General features: G+C 45.9%; 1 protein-coding gene across 1 annotated transcript in view; it reads right to left on the bottom strand.

Moving 5' to 3' along the window:
- Window positions 1-1,342: 1,342 nt before the first annotated feature.
- Window positions 1,343-23,403, bottom strand: part of LZTR1 (leucine zipper like post translational regulator 1) — a 36,427-nt gene continuing 14,366 nt past the window's right edge. Inside the window, exons 10-20 of the mRNA XM_054648835.2 lie at window positions 16,210-16,320; window positions 14,975-15,067; window positions 13,970-14,065; window positions 12,738-12,921; window positions 10,751-10,920; window positions 8,775-8,931; window positions 7,356-7,482; window positions 6,134-6,283; window positions 5,821-5,926; window positions 4,896-4,976; window positions 1,343-2,146 (exon numbers count right to left, since the gene is read on the bottom strand). Of these exons, the coding sequence (XP_054504810.2) occupies window positions 2,030-2,146; window positions 4,896-4,976; window positions 5,821-5,926; window positions 6,134-6,283; window positions 7,356-7,482; window positions 8,775-8,931; window positions 10,751-10,920; window positions 12,738-12,921; window positions 13,970-14,065; window positions 14,975-15,067; window positions 16,210-16,320 (1,392 nt within the window). The 3' untranslated portion in view covers window positions 1,343-2,029. The remainder of the gene's footprint in view (window positions 2,147-4,895; window positions 4,977-5,820; window positions 5,927-6,133; window positions 6,284-7,355; window positions 7,483-8,774; window positions 8,932-10,750; window positions 10,921-12,737; window positions 12,922-13,969; window positions 14,066-14,974; window positions 15,068-16,209; window positions 16,321-23,403) is intronic.

Genomic DNA, 23,403 nt, shown 5'->3' with positions numbered 1-23,403 from the left:
AAAGAGCCAGTGGGGCCTGCATGTGGCAGAGATTGTAGGAATAAGACAAAGCTGGACAGCTACAGTGTTCTGTATTCCTTATCAAAATCAGGGATATGACTGCACAAGCTCCAGTAGAGAACTGGCCAAGGCTGGCAGGAGCATCAGTAACCTGAGAGCCTGCTGGCCATACTGATACCAAGGTGGTGATAACAAGAGCACCTAACTGCCCTGGGAAGCTCATGTGTACACACAGTCTGTGTGTATGATCCCTACAACACCTCCCATCCCATGATCTCCTAGGAAACTCGGGGTGTCCTCTCAGAGAGCTGCATGGTGCTGGCATTTGCACAACAGCAGCCCAGAGGCAAATCTCAGTGGGCTACAAGAGTTCACAGTAAATCTCTGACCCAGCACTCTGGTCCCTATAGCAGTGACTGAGCCCAAAGTCCCCCCAAAGCCAAGACCCCACAGTGCTTGGTCAGAGGGTGCAGAGGTTGCACATTTCCTCACAAGTGGGTTCAGGATTTACAGAGGGCTGGTTATGGCATGTTCAGCCTGAGAGAATGAGGCTTCCCTGGGCAGTGGGTGTCCTCTAGTGGATCAGCATTACTGGAAATAGACTGTAGTGTTGTTACAAGTTGCAGTGCAGAACCTCTCTAGCTGCCAGCCTGGTTTCCCAGGGAACACAGAACCTGTCAGGACAATTATCATGACCTCTGGTAAGGGACTCCACTATCTATGAAGCATCTGGAAACAATCCTTCTGGTTGAAAAGGTGCCCTTGGCTCTCAGAAGCAGCTGTCACCTCTGGTCTGACTCACCTGAGCAGGCCACCAGGGAGGAGCTCACAGCTGCTGCTCCAGGAACACTTCAGTGAATGAAAATCGTGGCTGCACGGGTGGGAGTGTGAGGGCTGGGAGCTCCTTGTCTTGACAGGGATCCTGCACCACTCCAGCTTCAGACAAGCAGAGAGCAGCCCCTGCAGCTGGAACAGGACAAGGTTTTGATTCCCAGCTTGTCACTCCCTGCCAGGGCAGCCCCAAGGGCTCTGGGCAGGGCTGGGACAGTTCCACCACCAGACACTTTACCAACACCATCCAGCTGTGAGGAAAGGTGGGAAGCATCCGGCACAGAGCTGGGGGGCTGCAAGGGGAGGGAACAGCAGCTGCTCCTGCAGGGGCTGGAAATGGCATTCTGCCTTCATTCACCTTCCTGCAAAGGCAAGGGCTCACAGAGACACTTCAATATAAAATTAGTAACAAGATGTAACACACTTATTTTTAACAATGTGACCTTCATCAAGCACAGAACATTTTTTGCTTAATTTTTTTTCCAGAATGAAATCCAAGTCAATCATGAAATGCCAGGAGAAGATGTTAATTCTTTATTAATAAATAGATTTAGAAAGGCTTAGCAAGACAGGATTAATGGATTTGGTGGTCAGAGAGGACTGCTGTAATCTTCCAGTCTGACCTGCTGCAGAGCATAGGTCTGGATTCCTGCAGCCCACCAATCCAGGCAGCTGCACAGGGGCTTATCTGTTAATCCACACCATGGAGTTTCTGAAAAGTCACTACATTCTGGTCAAGGGCCAGTCTCCCTGTGAACACCACGTGCTCTTGTTCCCAGTTTCATTCTGACTTCCCCTTACAGCCCTCGGGCTGGGTCAGCTGAAGCTCTTTAAATAATATTCTTTAAATATTGTATTTCAAAGGATTAGTGACTCTTACTCATGACTGCTTGATTTTACAGTATGAAAGTAATAATGGGTTTGATTATGAACTTAGTAACTCCCCAAACCATGTGGAATTAATTCACGCCTGCAGTGATTTCAAGTCTGCATTTGGGTAACAAATGTAACAAAGTCCAAATGTTGCACAAAGGTACAAACCCAGCAAATCCAGAGAGCACCTCAGCTGTCCCTGCTCCTCCAGGGCTGCTGTAGTGTGCAGACACCGAGCTGCTCCATACACAACAGTAAACCAGAGCCAGCTCTAAAGTGCCAGTGTTTTTCAGGAACAAATGAGAAGGTGGTTTCCCAAGGCATGTCATATGTCTGCACTCAGCTCTGCACACTGCTTGTCTGAGATGTGGGTAGCTAAGGAATCTATGATGTCAAGGAGGAGGAGCTGACTGAGCGAGCGGAGATTTGGCAACTTGGAGACCTTCAAGGAAAACAAAACAGAAAAAACAGGAAGAAATTAAAACCCTCCCCAAATCACAGCTCATGTTATTACTCTTTTACCCTTGGCACCCCACAGCAGGTCCAGCTGGGCACAGATGGTGCAAGAGATCCCAGCTGTGGGGCTGGGCTGCAGGGAACAGACCACAGGGCTTAGAACCAAATTCAGACTGCTGGGAGTGAGGAGCAGCAGGAACCTGCCCCCAGAGCTGCCCTGTGGGTACTGACAGCCCCACTGCTGCAAGACACTGAGCACTCTCCTAAGAGCTGTGCTGACCAGCACAGCCTGAGCTCTGAGATCTGTGGTTTTGCACTGAAAATGTGACTCAGGGCTTGATCCCTTTGCTGCTGTGCTCCTGAGGAAAAGCTCTTCTCAGTATCCATGCTGGTTCTGCTGGCATTCTTCCTGCAGTCAAAGCAGGTCACTGGAGCACTTGCCAACAAAAACCTCCACATCAGATAGATGAGAATCTACAGCAAACTTTATGCTTTTGGACTGTTCAGAAGCTCAACTGTTTGCAAAAAGGAGCTCTACACATTCCTTCCTTCTCCTCACCCTCATGGTAAGGAGCCAGTGGTCCCTCTGCCCAGAGGCACTAAGAGACAGGCAGCTCCAGGCAGACCCCAGCACTCACTCACCCTCCTTACCTGCACTGACATTATCACCTCGCTCTAGGGAGCTGCACTGGGATAAAGAATAAAGAATAAAGATGTCCTGAGCAACCTCTGAAGGCCAGGAGGGAAATGGCTGAGGATGCTTTCAGGAAGAGCTCAGGACGGGCTTGTAGCAATATCCCAGTCTAAGGATCTGCCAGCACTGGGAGGGACAGAGACCCCCTGAGCACTGATGGGATCTGCCCCCAACCAAGGCACACACTGCAGAACAGATCAGGGTGTCACTGCAAACACAGCACAACAGCAGGTTTATTATGGCTTTTGCACAACACTGACACACAAGAGCCTGGAAACACATTGCCCAAAGCAGTGAACCTCTGGGAAACAGCTCTTCAGTAATGCTCCTGCTGTGGGGAAAACTCCTTAACAGTCCAAATCCAGAACAGCATTAAGTAACTGGAAGAACAGGAGATCCCACAGCCAGGGAGCCAGCCTGCCTGAGCTCCAGTGACCCACAGGGCTTGTGCCTGAGAACAAATCCCCCTCAGAGCCCCTGGCTGGCCCAGGAGCAAGGAGAGAGTGTCTGTGCCCAGCCACACTGAGTCACCCAGCCCAGGCCAAGAATCACACACTGAGGCCTCTCAGGCCAAGGGAAAACATTGCATAATTGAGGTTTCTCCGTGCACATCTGCTTGACAGTCTTCCAGCCACGTTTTGATGAACACTGTTCTACCAGTCAACAGTTTAAATATAAAACATTTCCCCACATCCTGGTGAGGAAGTACAGCTGAGGAACGCCCTCCAGCTCCCCTCGCTGCCTCCCAGAGTTGTAACGTCCACTTCCCCCTGAACATTCTGGGGACAATCACACCTCTTTGTCTTCCTGTGGCCTCCACTGGGAAGTGATTCTGTGATATTTCAGCCCTCAGTGGCTGCAAGGCACTGACCCCAACCCCAGGGATGTCCTGTACATGTCCTGTCCTGTCCAGTGGGACCATTCCACATCCCTGCTGAACTGGGCAGCTCCACAGGACTCATGGGGCCAGAAGAAAACAGACAGGATGAATGAAGGCAGGGGCTGCAACCTCATGCTGTGGACTCTCCTCTGGGAGTAATTTCTGGATGCTGGCTCCACTCTCAATGCTTTTTATGCAATTTCAGTTATTTCTGAATGTAAAATGCGTCATGCTCCAGCAACTTTGGCATTTAATGAAGAGCCTGAAACACCATCCTGTCTCCTCTCCAGACACTAATGGGACATAGCAGTGCTCTTCTTCCCCAGGAGGATTGTGAGTTTAAATATACAAAGCAGAGTGAGCTACTTGAATATTAACTAGGGAATTATTATCAGTATGTGTGTAGCATCCAGAAATCCCAATTCCTATGATTTATCTACCTATTTCAGCAATGCTAATAAGCTGAGCAATGAACTGATGACATGCTGGGGAACTCTCATGGAGGGATCACATCTCACAGGAACAATTAAATGACAATATCCTTATTCTCTCAAGTGAGGACAGAAGTATCAGCACATCGGGCTCTTGACCTTTCCTGCCACGAATGCATAATCCCATCAAAACAGACCCACAGAATTTTTAAGATTGGAAAGGACCTCTAAGACCATAGAGCCCAACTGTTGAACATGGAAATCACAGAGAGCCCAGCCAGGACATGGTAATTTGTTTTAGAGCACATAACAACAAAACATGTATGACAGAGAATACTTCAAGGGGAGTATGAGGACCACACTGATAACTGCTAGTGAGGGAGAGATTTGTGCCCTCAATGTACAACAAACTTACCCTGCTATACACACACCAACCCAACAAGGGCATGGCACAAAATTAACAGTTGGAACAACTGGAAATGGAAGCAATTTTGGGTAACTTCTGCTTGGAAGGGCTTCACATTTCTAGACTAGCTTGTTCTAGTCTTTAATTTACTTTGGTGTGAGAAATGTGCTAGCAGTCCTGTCAGCGAGTGTCAGGAACATGCAGCCAGCTCTCAGCTGTCTCAAATGAGGAAGAATTAAACTCATTTCTATATGAACATGTCTTTAACCAGGGCAGTGACAGAGGACAGCAGCTCTCAAAAGCCACAGAAAAGATGCAACCAACCTTGGTGAACTGGTGAACGATGATGTGCAGGCAGTGCCTCTTCATGTCCAGGGCCTGGGTCTTGTCAGCTGCCTCTAAAATCTAGAGCAGGAGCAAAAATGTGATTTCCTTTCTGCACAGCTCAGATGCATGAACAGTCCTGACCCAGAGCAGGTAACTCCTCTTAGCTAGGGAACATCTCCACTTTGCATTACAAACTGAATATTTTCTGAACTATTCAAAATTAAGCCTTGGATTTAAAATGTATGGAGAGAACTATTCAGCCCTCAGTGGCTGCAAGGCACTGACCCCAACCCCAAGGATGTCCTGTACATGTCCTGTCCTGTCCAGTGGGACCATTCCACATCCCTACTGAACTGGGCAGCTCCACAGGACTCATGGGGCCAGAAGAAAACAGGATGAATGTCTCAAGACATTCAAGAACTAATCAGCAGGATTTGCTTCTGTTTGTGCTGCAGAGGTTCAGGCTGCGTGCCTGGGAGCCAGCATTGGCTTTCTTACCACAAAATATCTTTTGTTAGCTCAAACTCCACTGCAAAATCCTATCAGTATCACTGATAAAACAAGACTAAAGTCTGTCACCTGCAGACCACCATTTGCCCTGGAACAAATGCCAAAAAGGGTTTACAGTTGAGTACTGAGTACGTGGTCATCTTAAAAAGACCTTTAGAGACACAGTTCTGTAACAGAGGATGAGAGCTCAGGAGGAGCCAGGTGAGCAGCACCTGCTGAACCCTGCAGCACAGAACAGAAGTGACACAGTACAGGTAAGGAACAGTGCTGCTGAAGGCTGGGCTCCCACACATGTCATCACACAGGGCCACTGCCACTGGAAGGGCCTGGGCAGTCTCAGTGACCTGGCACTGGGGGTACCCACTTGACCTTTTCCTCTAAGTGACTAACTGAAGTGCTTGGGGACAATTACCTGCAGCACATTCTCCACTGTGACATTCATTTCCAGGTTCTGCTTACAGTAGGCCTGAAGCCTGTTGTTGTAGAAGCCATAATAGTAAGGAGCTGCAAAGAGGTATCTGTTCACTCCATTGAGGAATAAACCAGAAAGAGAAGGTGAGAGCACTGATGGCAAACAAAGCCCTGTGAGGAGAGGGAGTGCAGAGCCTGCTGGTGCCCCCCAACAGACCCTCCCAGGCTGTGCCAGGCAACCCAAAGCAAAAAGGAAGGTGCATGCTGGGCATGCACTCAGACACATCCTCCAACTCCTTGGAATGTGAGGATACAGGGAGTCCTCAGGAGGCATGTTCACTTCTCCATAATAGATGTATCTGAGCATGGACTCGAAGGCTTGCTTGCTGGGAACCATTTCACCTATAGAAATGTTCACTTGCCCATCTTCTGGCATGAATGAACGGAACATGGCTTCAAAGTAACTGCAAAGGGAAATAAAACTGATATAACATATTCTGCAGAGAGATGGTTTAACCCAGTATTGTTCAAAGGCTGCTATTCAGAACTGCAGCTTCCAAAGCAACAAATTCAGGTGACAACCTGGGCAAAAACACTGCTCATTTATTTTTTCATGTATGTCTGTGAAACTCCAAATATAATCCCCCTAATTACCATCAGAACTACCTGAAATTTGTCTGTTTCTTGAAAATTAGGACACATGGTACTTTGATTTTTTCTCTAATTTGCATAAGACCCAGCAGAGAGCTTAAAGCATTATGAATTTCCTTGGTATCTACAGGCTGCCAATCATCAGGGCTGTTTTAAGAGCTGTGAAATGCTTCTGGTAAAATACCACAGTAACTAATACTGAGTATTGTTAGGGCTTTTTTCTGGGAAAAAATGTGATGGTATTTGAAATAGACATTTTATATGAACACTTAATGTTTGGTGGAACATAAGGTGCAAGTCCACAGAACACACAAGTGCAGGACAAATCCACTTCACCCACACCCTGAGGAAGGAGAACAGTCCCACCATCAGCAGGGTGGACTCCTTTCTCTGCATAAAGCATGAGAACACTCTAGGCTCTGTCATGCACCATTTTTCGTTATGTTTATTCATAACCAGTCTTAAATATCAGAAAGTGAGAAAGAAAATCAAGTTCCACATGATAAAATACGAATTGTTCACTGTCAGAAGGCTCCTTCTGACCTCAGTGGACATCTGTTGCTTTCCACTTCACTGAAACCACCTCATGTTTTCCACCCTTTTTCCCTTCCTGTGATGCTTTGTCTTGCAGTGCAGCTTCTCACACACCCTCTGCAGAATCTCTGCAGTTCTAATTTCTTCCTATCTTTCCCTGCTGGGTATCAAATGGAAAAAAAAAAAATTTAATCACTGCTGCTTAAAGGCTTATTACACTCATTGAGCAAAGCTGCATCTTAACACTTCATGCAGATTTAAGTTCCTCCCCGTCTTGTGAACCAAGCCAGCTGAGCACAGGCTGCCCAGCCCTGCCCTGTCCTTCACACACACTCTTGGTGCAGGGCTCACCTGGAGCGAGCTGCCAGGATGGCTTTGTGGGCTGGCCGTGGGTGCCCGTCCAGCAGCAGGATGATATCACAGAATTCAGTCCCAGCTCCTTCCAGGTAAGCCTTCATGTCCTGAATTAAAGATGTTCCTGAAATTAAACATAATGAAATAAAGACATGATAGTTCCAGGTGACCAGGTACTAACCAACTAACACATGGCCAAGCCAGAGCTCCATCCCCTCTTTCCTTTGGGACTCTCACTGTGAATTTGAGTGCAGTCCTTTCTCATAATCTTGGAGCAAAATGAGCTTCATCCTTCCCCAGCACAGCTGATTCCCTACTGCCCCTCCCAGAACCAAACCTGTCAGCTCTGCTTTTTGCCACTGACAGCAAACTCCAGCTGTGGCCACACTGACAGATGCTCTCTACAGATATGAAAGCTGAATTTTCCCCTCTCTTTGCACTATTTACAACCACAAGGAATATAACATTTTGTGTCTTAATGAAAAATCTTCCCAAATTAGCAACAAAGGCTTCTTTTATCCAATATTTTAATCAACCTTTGTAAATACACAACTGAGAAATAGAGCACATCCAAGTCTGCTCCAAACTCACTCATATTTTCAAAGTTCATCTTTCAGTTTTTAATGTTTGGGTCTCTCACACCATTCTAGCTCTGGATACAGAACTGGCTGTGCCACCTTCCCAGCCAGTGCACTTCATCCCCCTGGGACAAATGCCAGACAAAGCCTTTCTACTTGACCTTCCAGGACAAGCTTCCTTCTCTTTCTCTTCAGTTCCCAGTTATTTTTGTGCAGCACTCCACACTAACACTGCCAATGCCTCTGAACTTTGTGGCCTTAGAAAATTTCATTACATTCCTTGTGTTGTGTGTCAGGATGTTCAAATGTTGAGTAAGACTAGTCCCAAATCAGCCCCTGATGAATTTCCCAATAAAGCTGTAAATCACATCTTTCTCTTCTCCTCCATATCTCCTGTTCCTTTCACACGGGCACACAGAGCAGTGCCTCATTCACAAGATCCTCCTTCCTCCTGCTCCTCCTTGGTGAACACCTTCAAGCAGCCTGTTTCCCTGCTCAGCTTTGTCACCCTTCAGCCCCTTACAGTGACTGTCCACTGCCTTTTTTGGATCATTCTTCACACCCTTCTGCTTCTTCTCTCATATCTCTGAACAGGATCAGGATGGTTTATTGCAAGAACACGATCCCATGTACATTGATGGGACACTGTTCTGATTGAACCTCACTGGGAACAGAACTGTTGTGCTCCATCTCAGTCCAGCAGAGAGCCTGAGCAGCTATCCCAGCTGGGAACTGCTGGGCTGCAGAGGGCTGCTTCCCACACACCTCCCCAGGCTAAGCAAGCCATGAGCAAAGCCAAAGCAGCAGCTGGACTGACTCCATAGGGCAGGGAGGTTACCGATGTCCAGCGGCTGGTCAGAGTGGGTTCGGACAGGAGGCTGCTGCTTTCTCCGCACAATCTCCACAATGAGGGATGAAGAAAGATGCTCAAACTCCTTCATCATTATGACTTGATTAAAATGGGATTCCTTCACCACAAAGTTCAGGCAATGTTCCTTAAAAATACACCAATATTAATTAAGAAATTGATGGTTTATTGTTTGAAGTCATCTTAGAGCATCCCATAAATCTTACATGTTGCATGTGAATCAACCATCCTTTCCTTTGAACCTCCACAGGGATCCTGCATCTGGAACTATCCAACAGTGATATCCTCATCCTTCCTAAAAGACCTTTTAGGCTCCTCCTTGAACAGAAAATTCAGGACAATTCTAAGCATCTAGAAAAATTTGACTAGAAATATTAACAAGGAAGAGATTAACTGCCCCATGAGCTGCTCCAAAGCTTTCTAAAACAGGAATCTCAGGAGATACTGAAAACTTCACAGAGATAATGAAGATTGGTTGCTACCTCATAATAACTTTTAACATAATTAGATGCCAAAAGTTAATTAAAAGGGTGAAAAGATCTTAACTCTTGACACTCTCCATCAAGGGTCCAAAGAGCTTCCAGGATTCCTTGTGTGGGTTTTGCCTGAACCTTTTCCATAAAAGCAGCAAAGTGTTCAAGGGCTCTGGAATGCTCTTGTGTAATAAGCTTCTTACAAAAATCAGTGTGGTGAAAAGGTAACAAATGAACCAGACCCAATGCTAAACAGTTAGAGACAAAAAAGGGCACTTTATTTCCCAGTATGAACCAAGGCTTCCCCTCATTCCACTTTTATAAGCAATAAATACAATCTACACCAGCTCACCATAAGGTAGGTGCAAATTCACCCAAAGAATCATTACTACTGTCTGTTTCTGGCAGTTTATTCCACCTGGGATCCAAAGGTATCTGTCAGGACTCACCTGTGAAACATTTTAAATCATGACTGGGATTCCAGAAAGGACAGCTTTCTACAGAGGACCCACCCATGAGGACTAATGAGCACCTGAGCAGACAGGATGCCAGCTCAGGGTGGTCCTGCCCAACTGGAGCCATGTGCAAGAGCCTCTGTCACTCCAGAGGTGGCCAGGGCAGGTGGGAGCACCAGATCCACCAATGAGCTTCTGGGCAGCTGATGGCACCATGATGCCATGCACCAAAGGCTGAGTCAGCATTTACACACTTGCTGCTGGCCCTGCTTCTTCCTCCTGGAGGCAGTTCCTCTCCCAAACCCAGAGCACACACAGTGCCTGAGGAAGTGCTGGTGCACGCTGCTTTCTGCAGCCTCACTGTGCTTGCAGACACCAGCAATGCAGTCACTGCTGTGCACAGGCTGAGCATCCTCAGCAAGCACTGCACACTCCTGCTCTGCCTCTGGGTCTGGGGGCAGGATCTGCCTCCCTGCAGGTTCAGCAGAGCTGGCTCTGGGCACTGCTCTGGGATCAGCACAGCCAGCACCTCTTGGGCTGCAGCCAGGGGTCAACTCCACCCTGATTGTCACCCAACACCCAAAAGCCTCTCACCCACCACAGAGACACAGAATCACTGGCACATTTTGTTTTTCAGTGCAAAGGGCTGAGAACAGAGTTTAGTTTTTCATTCTAGAAAATGAAAGAACCTATCTGCAGTGTCAGTATACATAACACAGCAAGACCAGGAAATGCACTGGTTCCATCTTGCTGCAGCAAGAGTGAACTGATGAAGAGCCAAAGTCACTCTGCCCTTGACATTCTACAAAGCAGATATGCAAAAATATTGAGCATGTATTGAAAAAGCCTACATAATATCACAAGCCACTGTAGGACAACCCATGCTAAATATACTCAAGCAACTGTAATTAAAGGAATGATGAATTTGCAAAAGCTGATACCTTTGGCCAAATGTTAATTACATAATTTTCTTTTTTAAAATTTCTTATCAGTTACTTTGTATGCAGAATATGATTACCTTTAGCTGATCCAGCTGAAGCTTGTTAGCATTCTCACACACAATGAGCACATTCTGCAGATCTACAGATGCTTCGATATACTGAAGGCAGAGCTGTTCCAGCCGAGAGAGCTTGAAGTTTAAGGCCAGCTTGTACACATCCATAATGAGTAACACATCCTGCACATGACCTGAAATTGCAAGAGGGAAAACTGCTGGAAAGCCCACAGAACAAAGAGGTGAACCTTTCTGAAAGTATTTTTTATATCAACTGGAGCAATCGGAATAGTAGAACAGGGAGTGGCTGGAGTATTTTCATAGAGAAAAGAATTCCATTCCTAGTTAGATAAAATCTGAATCACTACTAGAAGAGGAGGTTCAAATTTGAAGCGTGCAAAAGACAAAGATTTTGTGACAATCTGGACCACAATCTTTTGAAACCCTCCAAAGATAGTGAAGTGATTCTCTAAAATCCCTGACAAGGCCCAGAGCTTGCAGCCCAATTTCTCACAGTGCCCAGATGCCAACAGCCAGAGTCCTTGGGGTTTACACAGTATTAACAATCAGCTCCCTGATTCTGACAGACCCTGATGAAGGTACTCTGTGCTTTCACTCTGTCCTTCAGCCTGCACAGACCTGGTCTACAGGAGCTGAAGTGAGAGAGAGCAGAGGAGACCCTTGTAGGCACTGAAATGGGGCTACTGGGACACCAACTCAAGGAATAATCCCCCATGGCCTTTGCTTTCCTCACAGGAGATCTCTGCCCATCTGCTCTAACTACTTTTTAATAGAGAAAAGCCCTCGCACATGTCACGTGCCTTCCCTGTGTCTAATTGGAAAATCCCATTTGATGAGCATGCCCAATTCCATTAGCTCAGCCTCTGGATGGCTCCCCAGGGTGCTGCTCTCTGAGCTGAGAGGAGCTACTAGGAATACAAATGGGCAGGGTAGGGCCCATGGAGGATCCCAGCAGAAGGGGGAGCACCAGGGAGAACCCCTCATGGGCTGGGGAAGAGGGGCAGGCTGCCTGGGAAGCCTTTAACAAGGAAGAGCTCAGGGGTCCAAGCCTTCCCTTGGCCTGAGGCTGACCCAAGGTGAGGGTTCTGAGGATCAGCGAATGGCTGGGGGCAGGATGTGGCAATGTCAGCAGAATGCAGGGAGCAGTTCCCTCACCCCCAGTCAGTGGGATCACTCTCAGACAGGCCTCCTCACAGGGAGAGCCTTGGCACAAATGGACATGCATCACTTTTTTCCTGAGAATTATCTTTGCAGAAAGCAAAGCTCTCGGAGTGAAGCTGAAGCAAAGTCCAGTGCTAGGACAGCTGTACCTCACTGTACTTCACCAGGCCCCATGGCTGCAGCTTCCCCAGCCCCAGCAGCTGGAGTTCCTTGCTGTATCCAGTTGTATCCAGCCCCCCTCCCATTGCCCCACAGCCCTCACCACTCACACAGCCAGGAGCTGGATTCCCTGTGTGGAAGCTGCAAGATCTCTGGCTGTTACTTCCCTACCCACAAGTGTTTTTAACTCAGAGAACTTCAATTGAATGCACCAAAAGGATTTTTCCTTTCTTGAGGCATTCCTTCAGATTGGATTTTTAACAGGTGATAAATGCTGGCTTGCACACCTTTCTCTGTGGGCTCAGCTTAAAATGAATCAAAACAATATCAGAAAAAGGAAATAAGCCAAGCCAGGATAAGATACATGGTCCTTCCAAGCAGGATGCTGTGATGTTCAAAATACCACAATATTTTTGTTTGTTTGGGGTTTTTCACACCTTTTGGAATGATCAAGAACTTGTTCTTACTTGATATTTGAAAATAATTAGGGGAATTAGGAAAAAAAAATCATAGTACTCTCTGATAAAAATCTGCTTTTGTTTAATCTCAGGTTAGTAATGAAGTGCTCTGCACAGGACTGATCACCTGCAAATGCTGGATGCTGCTGTTTCTGAACACGTTTTCCCCCCTCCCCTCCCCAGTGCCAGTGTTAGCTCACCCTCCTCCCTACCTTTGCGGGGATACTTTATCTTATCTGTGTACAGGAACTGCATGAGCACCTCAAAGGGCTGCGCCTCGGCCTCTCGGATGGGCACCTCCAGCAGCGGCTGCAGTCGGCACAGCTTGACATTGCCACCAATGCCATCCTTCTGGCATGGGCTGTGTCCCTCCTCTTCAATGTCTTGCTTTGATTTCTAATGAAACAGAAAAAACCACCCAAACATGGCACAAGCCTGTGCCAGTTCACACAAGTTACCAACAAACCAGAGGATCCTTCTCCTTACTCCACATTCTTCAAGAGTCAGGATCTCTTTAGCTTCAGGATTATCTTGAAGATAGCAAGGAATTCATGTCTTAGACTTACTGTTCCATATCCTGGGACACACATGGATGAGAACACAAGTAAGCTCCTGGATACAGGTCAGAAGCAGGACATCAGAGCAAGGGAGGAATGAACTGCACTGAATTCACATTTCTGCCCACAGCAGGGACAGCCTCACTCTGTGAGGAGGGACAGGTGGGAGTAGATTCCACAAACCCTGCCTTGCAAAGGCACAGCACAAAGTGCTGCACAGAAGTATTTTAAAGCACTCTGTTCAAGTTTTACTTTGACAGCCTTTTCCCACAGCCTTTCCAGTGGCAAAACAATTAACTGGGGGGCAGTGAGGCATCCACATCTTACTGCAGATCGTGTGCTCCTCCCTCCCCAAAAGCCCATTAAATGTTTGCTGCTGAAAAGATGGAAGTAGTCAAAATTAATAGACAATGATTAGAAGGCACCAGACTTTCACCTCTGGAAAAAGTAAAAAAATACAAAGTTTAAGGGAACAGAGGCAGCTGAAACCCTTAGCATTGCCTTTCTTCCCTCTAATCTGTCTGATCTTGTGGGCCATCCCCATGACACAGCTCTACCACCCCCACAGAGAAGGGTACACACACCTCTCTGGGGCATTCCACAAGATTAGACCTCAGACAGCTACAAGAGCTTCCAAGAACCACACTGTCAAATCCAGATAACTGGATTAACTCTGGCTCCTCCATGTTACACTCCTGATACACATCCAGTAGCCTTAGTTAATACTAATGATCTTCTTTATTTTACTTGCTCAGGAGCACCTTAGCATCAGACACTGCTCCTGTCCTCCAGCTGTCTCAACAGATATTACTTTTCTCCTGACAACCTTATTCCCAAAGCTGGGCAGAATAAGCCTTGCTACAAGGCTACTTTTCCAAAACACTCACCTGTTTCACCCTCTCCCTGGCCTGCATGATTTTCTTTTTCAGCCACTTGCAGCGAGCGGTGACGATCGCAGTGTGCCCTCGGACTCGCTCCTCCTTCTGCCAAAGGCAAAGGCAGAAATCACATTCAGCTTCTATCCCCAAATCACATGCTCATGGCAGATGGCAGAAGCCATAGAAACCTGGGCTGAACCCCAGGTTATGATACATTTCAAGTTAAAGGCAGCCTTACATCTGCTCTGCACATACAGATGAAATTCAACACCTATTTCCCCAAAGGCTAATGGCAAACACCATTTGGGAAAGAGCCTGGGTCACATTCACTGCGTGGAAGCTGCTGTGTCACTTATAGTGCTTTTTATTCTTGAATCTGATTTTCTGTTTAGTTTTCCCTTTTCAAAATAACAGTATGGTTTTTGCTATTGTTTGCCATAATTTATTTCACCTGTTGTTGAGGATCTATTCTCTGAGCTTTGCAAAGCTTTTTCTGACTTTTCCTTTTTGCAAAAGGAATGCAGGTAAATTCAAATTTCTCATGTTTATCTTCAGAAAACCTCTTCTCTGTTAAATGTTTTAACTGTTTGCATTACTAAAGAACCATTCCCCTGTACTGCTTTTTCTCATTCTCTTTTATTTCAGTAATTAAAAATGGCTATTGAAACGATAATGGATTTGCAAAACACTGACCTGCCTTCCTAGGAGACAACTGGAACCTGGGAGTACAGAGGTCATTGGTAAATTTTCATATTGCAACTCTGTATAACATGCCTCGATAAATTCAGGTTAAGTCAGTGACCCACAGATCTTCTCAGTTTAAAAGATTCTTCTCCATTGCAGCTTTACAAATTTATCTGGATCAGTGAAACTTAGTAAACCAGGCAGACAGTTCACCAGTGATTCATTCCCAGGGTTTCTGGCACAACCACTGCACAATTTGCTTTTTCCCAGCAAACACATCACACACACAGTAACACCCCCACTGGCACCTCTCCAATAAATTCTACTCACCTCTCCCAAAACAAACTCCAAGTCACTGAACTGTCTGTTTTCCCACAGCCTTCCATAGTCCTCATGGAGAGTGCATTTAGGGTAACAAGAAAACTAAAAAAATAAAACCCCACAGAAGACAGAATTTCAGTGGCTATATAAACTTCAAATCTCACATTGAAGCAGAGGAGCCTGAGGTCAGATCCCCTCAGGGTCTGCAGCTTCCTCACAAGGGGCAGTGGAGGGACAGCTTCAATCTCTGCTCAGTGTGAGCAGGGACAGGACCCAAGGAAGGGCTGGAGCTGTGTTAGGGGAGATTTAGGCTGGAGATCAGGAAAGGTTCTTTCCCCAGAGGGTGCTGGCACTGCCCAGGCTCCCCAGGGAATGGGCACAGCCCCGAGGCTGCCACAGCTCCAGGAGTGTTTGGGCAGAGATGCCCAGGGTGGGATTGTTGGGGTGTCTGTGCAGGGCAGGGGTTGGACTGGATGGTCCCTGTGGGTCCTTCCAGCTCAGCTGATTCTATGATTCTATAACCAAAAGAGCCAAGGTGACATCCACAATCACTGGATTTTGTTACTAACTCAGCCTCAGTGTAGCACATAAAGCAGAATGTCACAAGCAAACCAAACACAAGCAAGGGCTTCCCCCATGGTGAGGTTAAGGACAGATAACACAGTGTAACACTGACTCATCACAACTTCCAGATACGAGGATTCAGAGGTTGGGAGTCTCACCTGCTCTCAGGACTTGTCTGAGGGTGCCATGCAATAAAAATAGACTTGACTGTATGTGGGATTTAATCTAGTGTGAGTATCCTGAATTTAGAAATTTCAATTCCCATAGCTACGTCAGATGGGAGTGGGAGAGCTGCATGGAGATGAAACCGCAATACAAAACTGCCCCAGAGCCCTGAGCAGGACAGCACATGAAGAGGAGCAGCCAATTTTAATGAAATAATAAAGCAAATCCCATCTGCTACACTTTCCAATGATTTGTCAAAATTGTCATGATCTCTGTAGGACTTCAGAAGGCACTAGAGGGTTTGACCTTACCAAAATGTCTGTCCAAATAACATTTCTCAGAAGATTCTAAAGACACACATTAACCTTTGAAAGCTGAATCTGAAATACAGAGGCTGCCTGCAAGAAGGACATGGACTAAATGCTGTGGAGCTCATGGTGAGCTAAACCAGACACTCCACAAACAGGACTCATGTGGAATTGGTGGGGAAGTGAGTATGTTTATCAGCAAATTACCTGGAATCTGTACATCTCTCCACTTCTGATGTTATTGTCCACTGTGCCACCAAAGATGTACATAGCATCAGAGATAACGGCTGCTGCATGGAAGAGTCTCCCACTGGGTAACTGGGGAAAGAAAATAGGGAATAAACAGAAAGAAAAGGACAAAAAAGGCAAGGTAATAAATAAAAGCCCATTATTCTGCCAAGAAAAAGGATATGCCATTAGCAGATCAAGAGTGAAAAGGGAAAATCACAGAATATCTGAATTGGAAGGAACACACAGGGATCATCGAGTCCAGCTGTGACTGGGGATCGAATCTGCAACCTCGGCATTACAAGGACTGAGCTCTGACCAAACCAATGCAGCCTGGGGTCACACACTCACACACAGACAGACAGACAGACAGACACTCACAAACACACTCACCAACACACACACACGCGCGCACACACACACACACACACACACACACTCACTCACACACACTCGCGCACACACACACACACTTGCACAGACACACTCAGACACACTGATATGCACATTCACACACACTCACACTCACCCTCACACAAACACACACTCACACACTCAGATACACACTCACACACAAACACACAAACACACACACTGACACATTCACACTCCCCCCACACACACACACACAAACACTCACACTCACACACTTGCATGCTATGACTGACATTTGCTGTACCTCAGGATTGTTTCCTAGCATGTCTCTAGAACATATTGTCCAGTCACATTTAAGAACTGCATTCACTGCACCTTCTAATCACAGTGGTACCTACACAGCTCTACCCATCATGGCAGTTACAAAATGTATCATTTACAAAATTAAAGCCAATGTCATTTTCCACATAAACCCCACTCATACTTTAGAAATAAGCAGATTCTGCAAATGTGATCACTGTGCTTATTCCAAATGCTGTCAGGAACTTGAAAGGTGAATGATCATCTACCTCAGCAGGACTGAGCCCCAGGCCTGTGACCACCCACCTCCCCCACAGCTTGAAGGGCTGAACCATCTGCCTAAGGCCCCAGGAATGGCCAGTGCTGAACAGGAGCCCAAGGCTGGAGCTGTTTGCAGAGTTGGCACTTCAGAGCCACAGCTCTGGTCTCCATCCTGCCAGCTCCACAGAAAGAAAAGCCCCCCACACTGCAGCTATTTATAGGGCTGAGGGATCACACCATCCCTGCAACAAACCCCACCTCCGAGTTGCAGCATCGGGTGATTTTTGAAGCCAAAGCCACCATGGCCCTCCTGCAGAGCACAGACTACAGCATTTTTACTCATTTCTTCTGAGGCTGCACAAAGGTGTGTGAACACATCAGCATATCTCACTGAGAGCTCACAGAAAGCCTTCAAGTGGTGAGAGAAACTTCTTTTTTTTTCCCTCTAGTTTGATCAGGCTTTTCGTCTTCCAGGCAGTAAATCTCATTAAATCTTTGCCTACAAAATAAAAAGCCCTCTGGTATAAGAAATCTTGGCTTCTTGTACATATTTATAGACACCACTCAAGTAAAGTCAAACATGAAACAAGATTATGTTTATCTGGAGAGGCAGATTTTCCAGGAAAGCATGCTGACTGGCAGTTTCCATTCCCACCAATTCACCCCTCTCACCACAGTATCACACAACAGCCTCATTTAGCCTGTTACTCACCACACTTTCCATGACTTGTTCTCCTCCTCAAACTACGGCTTTTAAGGAGACAATCCCCCAGTCAGTAACTAGGACATGGGTATTTTTCTCAGATGTACAAACCACAGGCTTGCTCACCTGAAAAGGCACATTTGCCTGTGCCAGTTTAACAAACCCTCTGGATTCCTCTGGATAAACAAGATGCCTTCTGTATCCAGCATGTTTCATGGATACTTTATCAAGGAAACTTCAGAGTTAGCTCTAATAAATACTGGGATGGGTTATGGAATAACACTGATCTGTTAGTACATTCCTGCCTGGACCCAGTTCCATACCTCTCTGAAAGAGGATGAGATTACTGTCAAATATAATCTATTTCTATGGCCTCTGCTTGTTCCTAGCAGTAATCTCATTACCTAAATAAGATGTATTGATTGAAATAATCAACCATATTATAATGGGTTAAAAATACATCTGTCACCCTCATCAACTGGAGCTCCAACCTCATCCCAAAGTAACAAGTTTGTTTGCCAAGACCCATTCCCACACAGCTAGGCAGGCTGGTGTTAGCTGTACTGTAACATCTTTCTCACAACTAACTGCAACCAAAACCAAACAAAAAGAACTGTTCTAGCAGAGCTCAAATGCAGCCCACCTGCTTTAGACTTATTCAGGTAATTTTCCACTTTTTCTAAATTAATAATATTTTAGTTTTGCTTTTAATTAAAATAATTCTCAAAATTCTCTAGTATTTAGTTTTTTTAAGCTGCCATTGAATTTAACAACCACTTTTTTTTTTTTTCAATCAAAAAGCCTTATAGCTTTGAAACAACTGGTGCCAGAAAGCAAACATGAACCACCTGAATATTTAACCAAGTAAGATGTACTTGCCAGTCACATCATATTCAGCTCCAACAATCTCTATGGAACGCTGTAATGATGATTTCTCTTTTGTAATGGTTGGTACTGGCCAAGGAACCAGAGCTCTGCAGTTACTAATAACTAAAGTAATCAAACAACTTTACTTTCTAAATACACAGACCACATTCTTAAAGACAGAAATGTAAGACATGGAATGACAGCCTGGAACAGAAAAGGCCACGTTCAGTTCTCAAAACATTGTGCAGCTGAGAGTTACAGGGTGTTTGTTTTACTGAATCAGAGCAGAATTCAGGCCAGCACAAACCCCCACGTGGAGATGACGATGCTGCAGTGACATTTTGGTGCCACCCGCATGGGGAACAACGCTCGGCCCTCCCAGCACCAAGGGTTTGGCCACAGCAACTTTGTCCCAGTGCAAGGAAGGAAAGCTGGGCCCTCAAGAAAAGATTCAGGAGGAAAGAAAGGTTAAGAGAGCTCAGGAGCACAAACAGCTGTTGAGACATTCCCCAGTCCCCACGTTCCTCATTCACCAATACCAGACACCCAGAACCTGCCCTTATCTTGAATTTTTCACTGGGAGATCTCCCAGGCTGCCAAATCCAGCTGCTGAATACACTCATCCCAGGCAGAGTTTATAAGAAACAGCTACAAAATACCACCTACTTTGCTAGCCAGGATGGTCAGAAAGGATGAGAGGAAATGGCTCAAATTGCAGCAGGGAGGTTTGGGGTGGATATTAGGAAACATTTTCTCCTTAAAGGGGTAGTAAGCATTGGCACAGGCTGCTCAGGGCAGTGACAGAGTTACCATCCCTGGAAGTGTTCAAAAGGTGCACAGCACTTGGGGATATGGATTAGAGGGGAATGTGGCAGTGCTGGATGGATGACTGGACTTGATGATCTTGAAGGTCTTTTCCAACCCTACAGTTCTGTAATTCTATGATTCTAATTTCATCTGCTGGCACAACTCCAGATGGTCCTGTGTGAATCCAAAGGGATTTGTCTTTCTCATTCCTGTTACATACAGGAATGCTAAAAATCACAGACAAAGAGGCACTGCCAATCTGACTGTATTTGTCAGCTCTAGATCCTGTACTTATCTCTCCATCAATGTGATCTCCTTACTTTGTTAACAGTGCCTGACAGAAGAAATTCTGGATTCAATCCTGACACTTCCAATGATGGGGGCTGGCACCCCTCTCTGAGCTACATCACCCTGTTTCATCTGCTGGAGTGGTTTCTCTATTTAAGGTTAATGAGATTTGCATCTGAGGATCTTTACAAGCTGGAATCTTTGCTTTCAAAAGCAGAGCTCATTGGTCACCTTTGCTTCCCTTTCAGTACCCCCTTCCACACTGCAGGCATGACTCAAGCCATCATTTTCAAAATAAAAGTATTTCACAAGGCTTTCTTCCCTCTCATTTCTTGTGCTCAGACTCACACTGCAGCCTGTCCAGACTGCACAAATGGAGTTTGTCCTGTGCTGCTCACCAGGCTCCTAATTTGACTCCCAAAGCTGTGCATTAAAGTTGCCTCTCCCTGTGCCCGAGCACCCAGCATCATTCAAATAGGTGAGATTACAGCCCTGAGCATCACCTCTGGGCCTGAGCACATATACTTTAAAATAAACTCAGTAATACCTGTGCAAATCCCTTCATAAACTCATTGATTTAAATTTTGATCTCACCAGGAATATATTCAGCTTAGCTTGAAGTCCTTAATAAATTAAGTTGAAGCAATGCAAAGTAAAATTAAATAGTGAAAGAAGTAAAATGAATCATTTCCACTCAGGGGTCAATAGTAGCCTGCTCTGTGCAATTTAGAACTTGCACATGCAGAGCCAAGGTTTAAATGGTTCTTGGATTACAGCTTAAGTTAAATAGCTCATGAGAAATTGCAAGAGGGGGAGAAAAGGAGCAGAGAAGAAAAGGCATATATGAAAGTGGAATTTCTCTCTCCTATAATAAGTTAAATTTCCATTTTTAAAGTCTTTTTCACTTTCAAGTGTTTCTTTATTTACCTCTGAGTCTGCTGTAGGTCCTTGTTTTACTGTTGCTATGCTGAAATCTAAACCAAATACATCCCAAGATTTTTTTAAACCCCATTCTCTGGAGGCCACAGTGGGAGCTTCCTCTGGGGCAGATACCCTGTCAAGCCAGTGCTGGGTAGGACACCTGGTTACAAAGTTTAAAAATAAAAGTGTGTAAAACTATCAATGGAAAGCATGAGAGACTGGACATGGAGCAGCAGTCCCCTGCAGCTGAAGCTCCAGAAGATCATCCCTGTGTATCCAGAACATTCAGGGTCAGTGCAGAGAAAGCTCTGTGGTCTTGTTTGGAACCCATCACTGTGACTGAACCATTAACATTTTAGCTGTGTGGTTTCCTCAACGTTTGTGCAACGACAGAGACACAAAGCAAGGAAATCTCTTGCATTAGCTGCTTTTTGTCTGCCCTCTTTCTCCCAATGGCTCTTCACAAATCACAGAATCTGAGACTGCCTCAGGCTGGGAGGGACCTTAAAGCTCACCCTGTTCCACCCTCTGCCATGGACAGAGACACCTTCCACTAGCCCAGGCTGCTCCAAGCCCCACCCAGCCTGGCCATGGACACTTCCAGGGACGAGGATGAGAAGCTGAGGGGTTTGCTCACTGCAAGCAGGCAAAACACAGATCACAAGCTAAGATGGTGAAGAGGGAATATCCATCAGCTATTCCCAAGTCTGAGACAGCCTTCCCACGTTTTGTCTTGATGAAAAAACAGGCCAGATGGATCATCCCAAAGTGACAACCTGTGTTTTATGTCAAAGCTGACTGACACACTGGAAGAGGATGAAGTAAAGCCCTTCCTCAGCTGGCAGGTCAGCAGCACACACAGAGCCATGGCTTGCCCAGCTCTTCTGGACAGGCAGCAGAACTGGGTCGGGGACAAAAATTCAACCTCCTTGTAGTGAGATTCACTCTCTTGGCTGTGAGGAATGCATTAACTATGCTATTATTGCAGGCTGTGACTACTTGTGCTGTTGCAGTGCTTATCTTCCCTCTCTGACTCCTTTCTCAGAACATTTTAATAAGCTTCAGTGCTTTTTGTGATAGAAATTTCAACATTATGGGCAATACTAGGACATTGCTAAAATCAAATCCTCTGCAGCTGTTTAAAGGTTCTCCATTCTTACTCTCAGCTCCTCAGAAGCCTTACATTTACAGAATAGATTTATAGCTGTGTAAATGTTCATTTTCCTCACACTCAGCTATGAATGAGCAGGATTATGGAAGGAAATTGTTGCACTGAACTCAAAAGCCAGTAATGATGTGCTCAGATTTCTTTATAATTAAAAGCTCAAAGCCAAAATAAAATAAGAAGACCTAAAGCCATCAACAAACCAACCTGGTGAACCAACATAAACTAACAGGTAAAAGAATTATCTATTTTTCTCTGAAACTGGAAGAAAACCATAAGCTACAAAAGGTCCAAAGGAGCTGTCACTACTGGGAGACTGGGAGCTGCTGATACCTGAGATGTTTCCACACAGTTACACCAGGCAACAGCATCAAACTCAAACAGATGGACAGACAGAGCTTTGGATGGTCTTTAGGTTCAAGGAGGTTTAAGGATTTAAAATGTTTTCCCATGCTGGGTGCAGACAATCTCTGCTTTCAGACAAAATTGGAACAGACACATGTTAGAGTGAACTTCAAGACATGCAGCTCTACAAATGAAGACAAGCAGGCAAATGCTGAAGGATTTTACTGAGCCTTTCCATAGGCTGCTGCTCCTTTACTGGGCCTTTCCTTAGGCTGTCATTCCTTTCAGATTATGGCAACAGAGTCATCCAGTTTATCACTGCAGTTACCCAAGTGTAACCAAAGTGCTGTTTATAACCCAAAAAGTATCTATTAATTTTAAAAATCTGGCCTGGTATGAACTTTGGGAACACAGTCAACCATGAGCCAGGCAACTGCACTGCTGTCCCAAGAAAGTTACAGAGAAAATCCTCCTGGAAGCTACTTGTACCACATGAAAGAGGTGACTGGTACCAGTCAGCAAGGATTTACCAAGGGTAAATTTTTCCTGACTAACCTGATCACCCCCTTCAAAATGCTTCATGGGTTATAGGAGGGCACTGCATTCTCAGCAAGTCTATGCTTGATAGCAAATTGTCTGGAGCAGCTGAAATGCTGGAGGCTGATATTCCAAAGGACTTAGCCAGGCTGGAAAATGGGCCTATGGGTGCCTCAGGAAGTGCTGCCAAGTCCTGTCCCCAGGACAGTCATTCCTTGCAATGACACAGGCTGGGGACTGGCTGTCCAGAACACAGATGTGGTGGACAGGGAGCTGCAGAAGGTTCAGCAGCATCCTCTGGCAGCACAGCCAGCAGCCCCTCAGCTGTTCCAGCAGCTCAGGGATGGGACTTGTCCTCCTCTACTCACCCTTTTTAAGCCCTCAGCTGAAGCACTCTGGGATCCCCAGTACAGAAAGGCATTGACCTATGTAAGTCCAGAGGAGGGACACCAACAGCAGGGCTGTGATCAAGGGCTGGAGCAGAGGATGCATGAGAGAAGGCAAAGGAGGCACCTGCCTGCAGGGAAGTCAGAGCTGCTCTTCAGAGAGTGGCCTGGTGGGAAGAGAGGAGCCAGCAGACTCAAGTCAGCACAGGAAGTTCCTT

This window comes from Agelaius phoeniceus, chromosome 25 (assembly GCF_051311805.1).
Source record: "Agelaius phoeniceus isolate bAgePho1 chromosome 25, bAgePho1.hap1, whole genome shotgun sequence".
Classification (NCBI taxonomy): Eukaryota; Metazoa; Chordata; class Aves; order Passeriformes; family Icteridae; genus Agelaius; species Agelaius phoeniceus.
The sequence above is the reverse complement of the archived record's forward strand: the minus strand, read 5'-3'. Positions and strand labels throughout refer to the sequence as shown.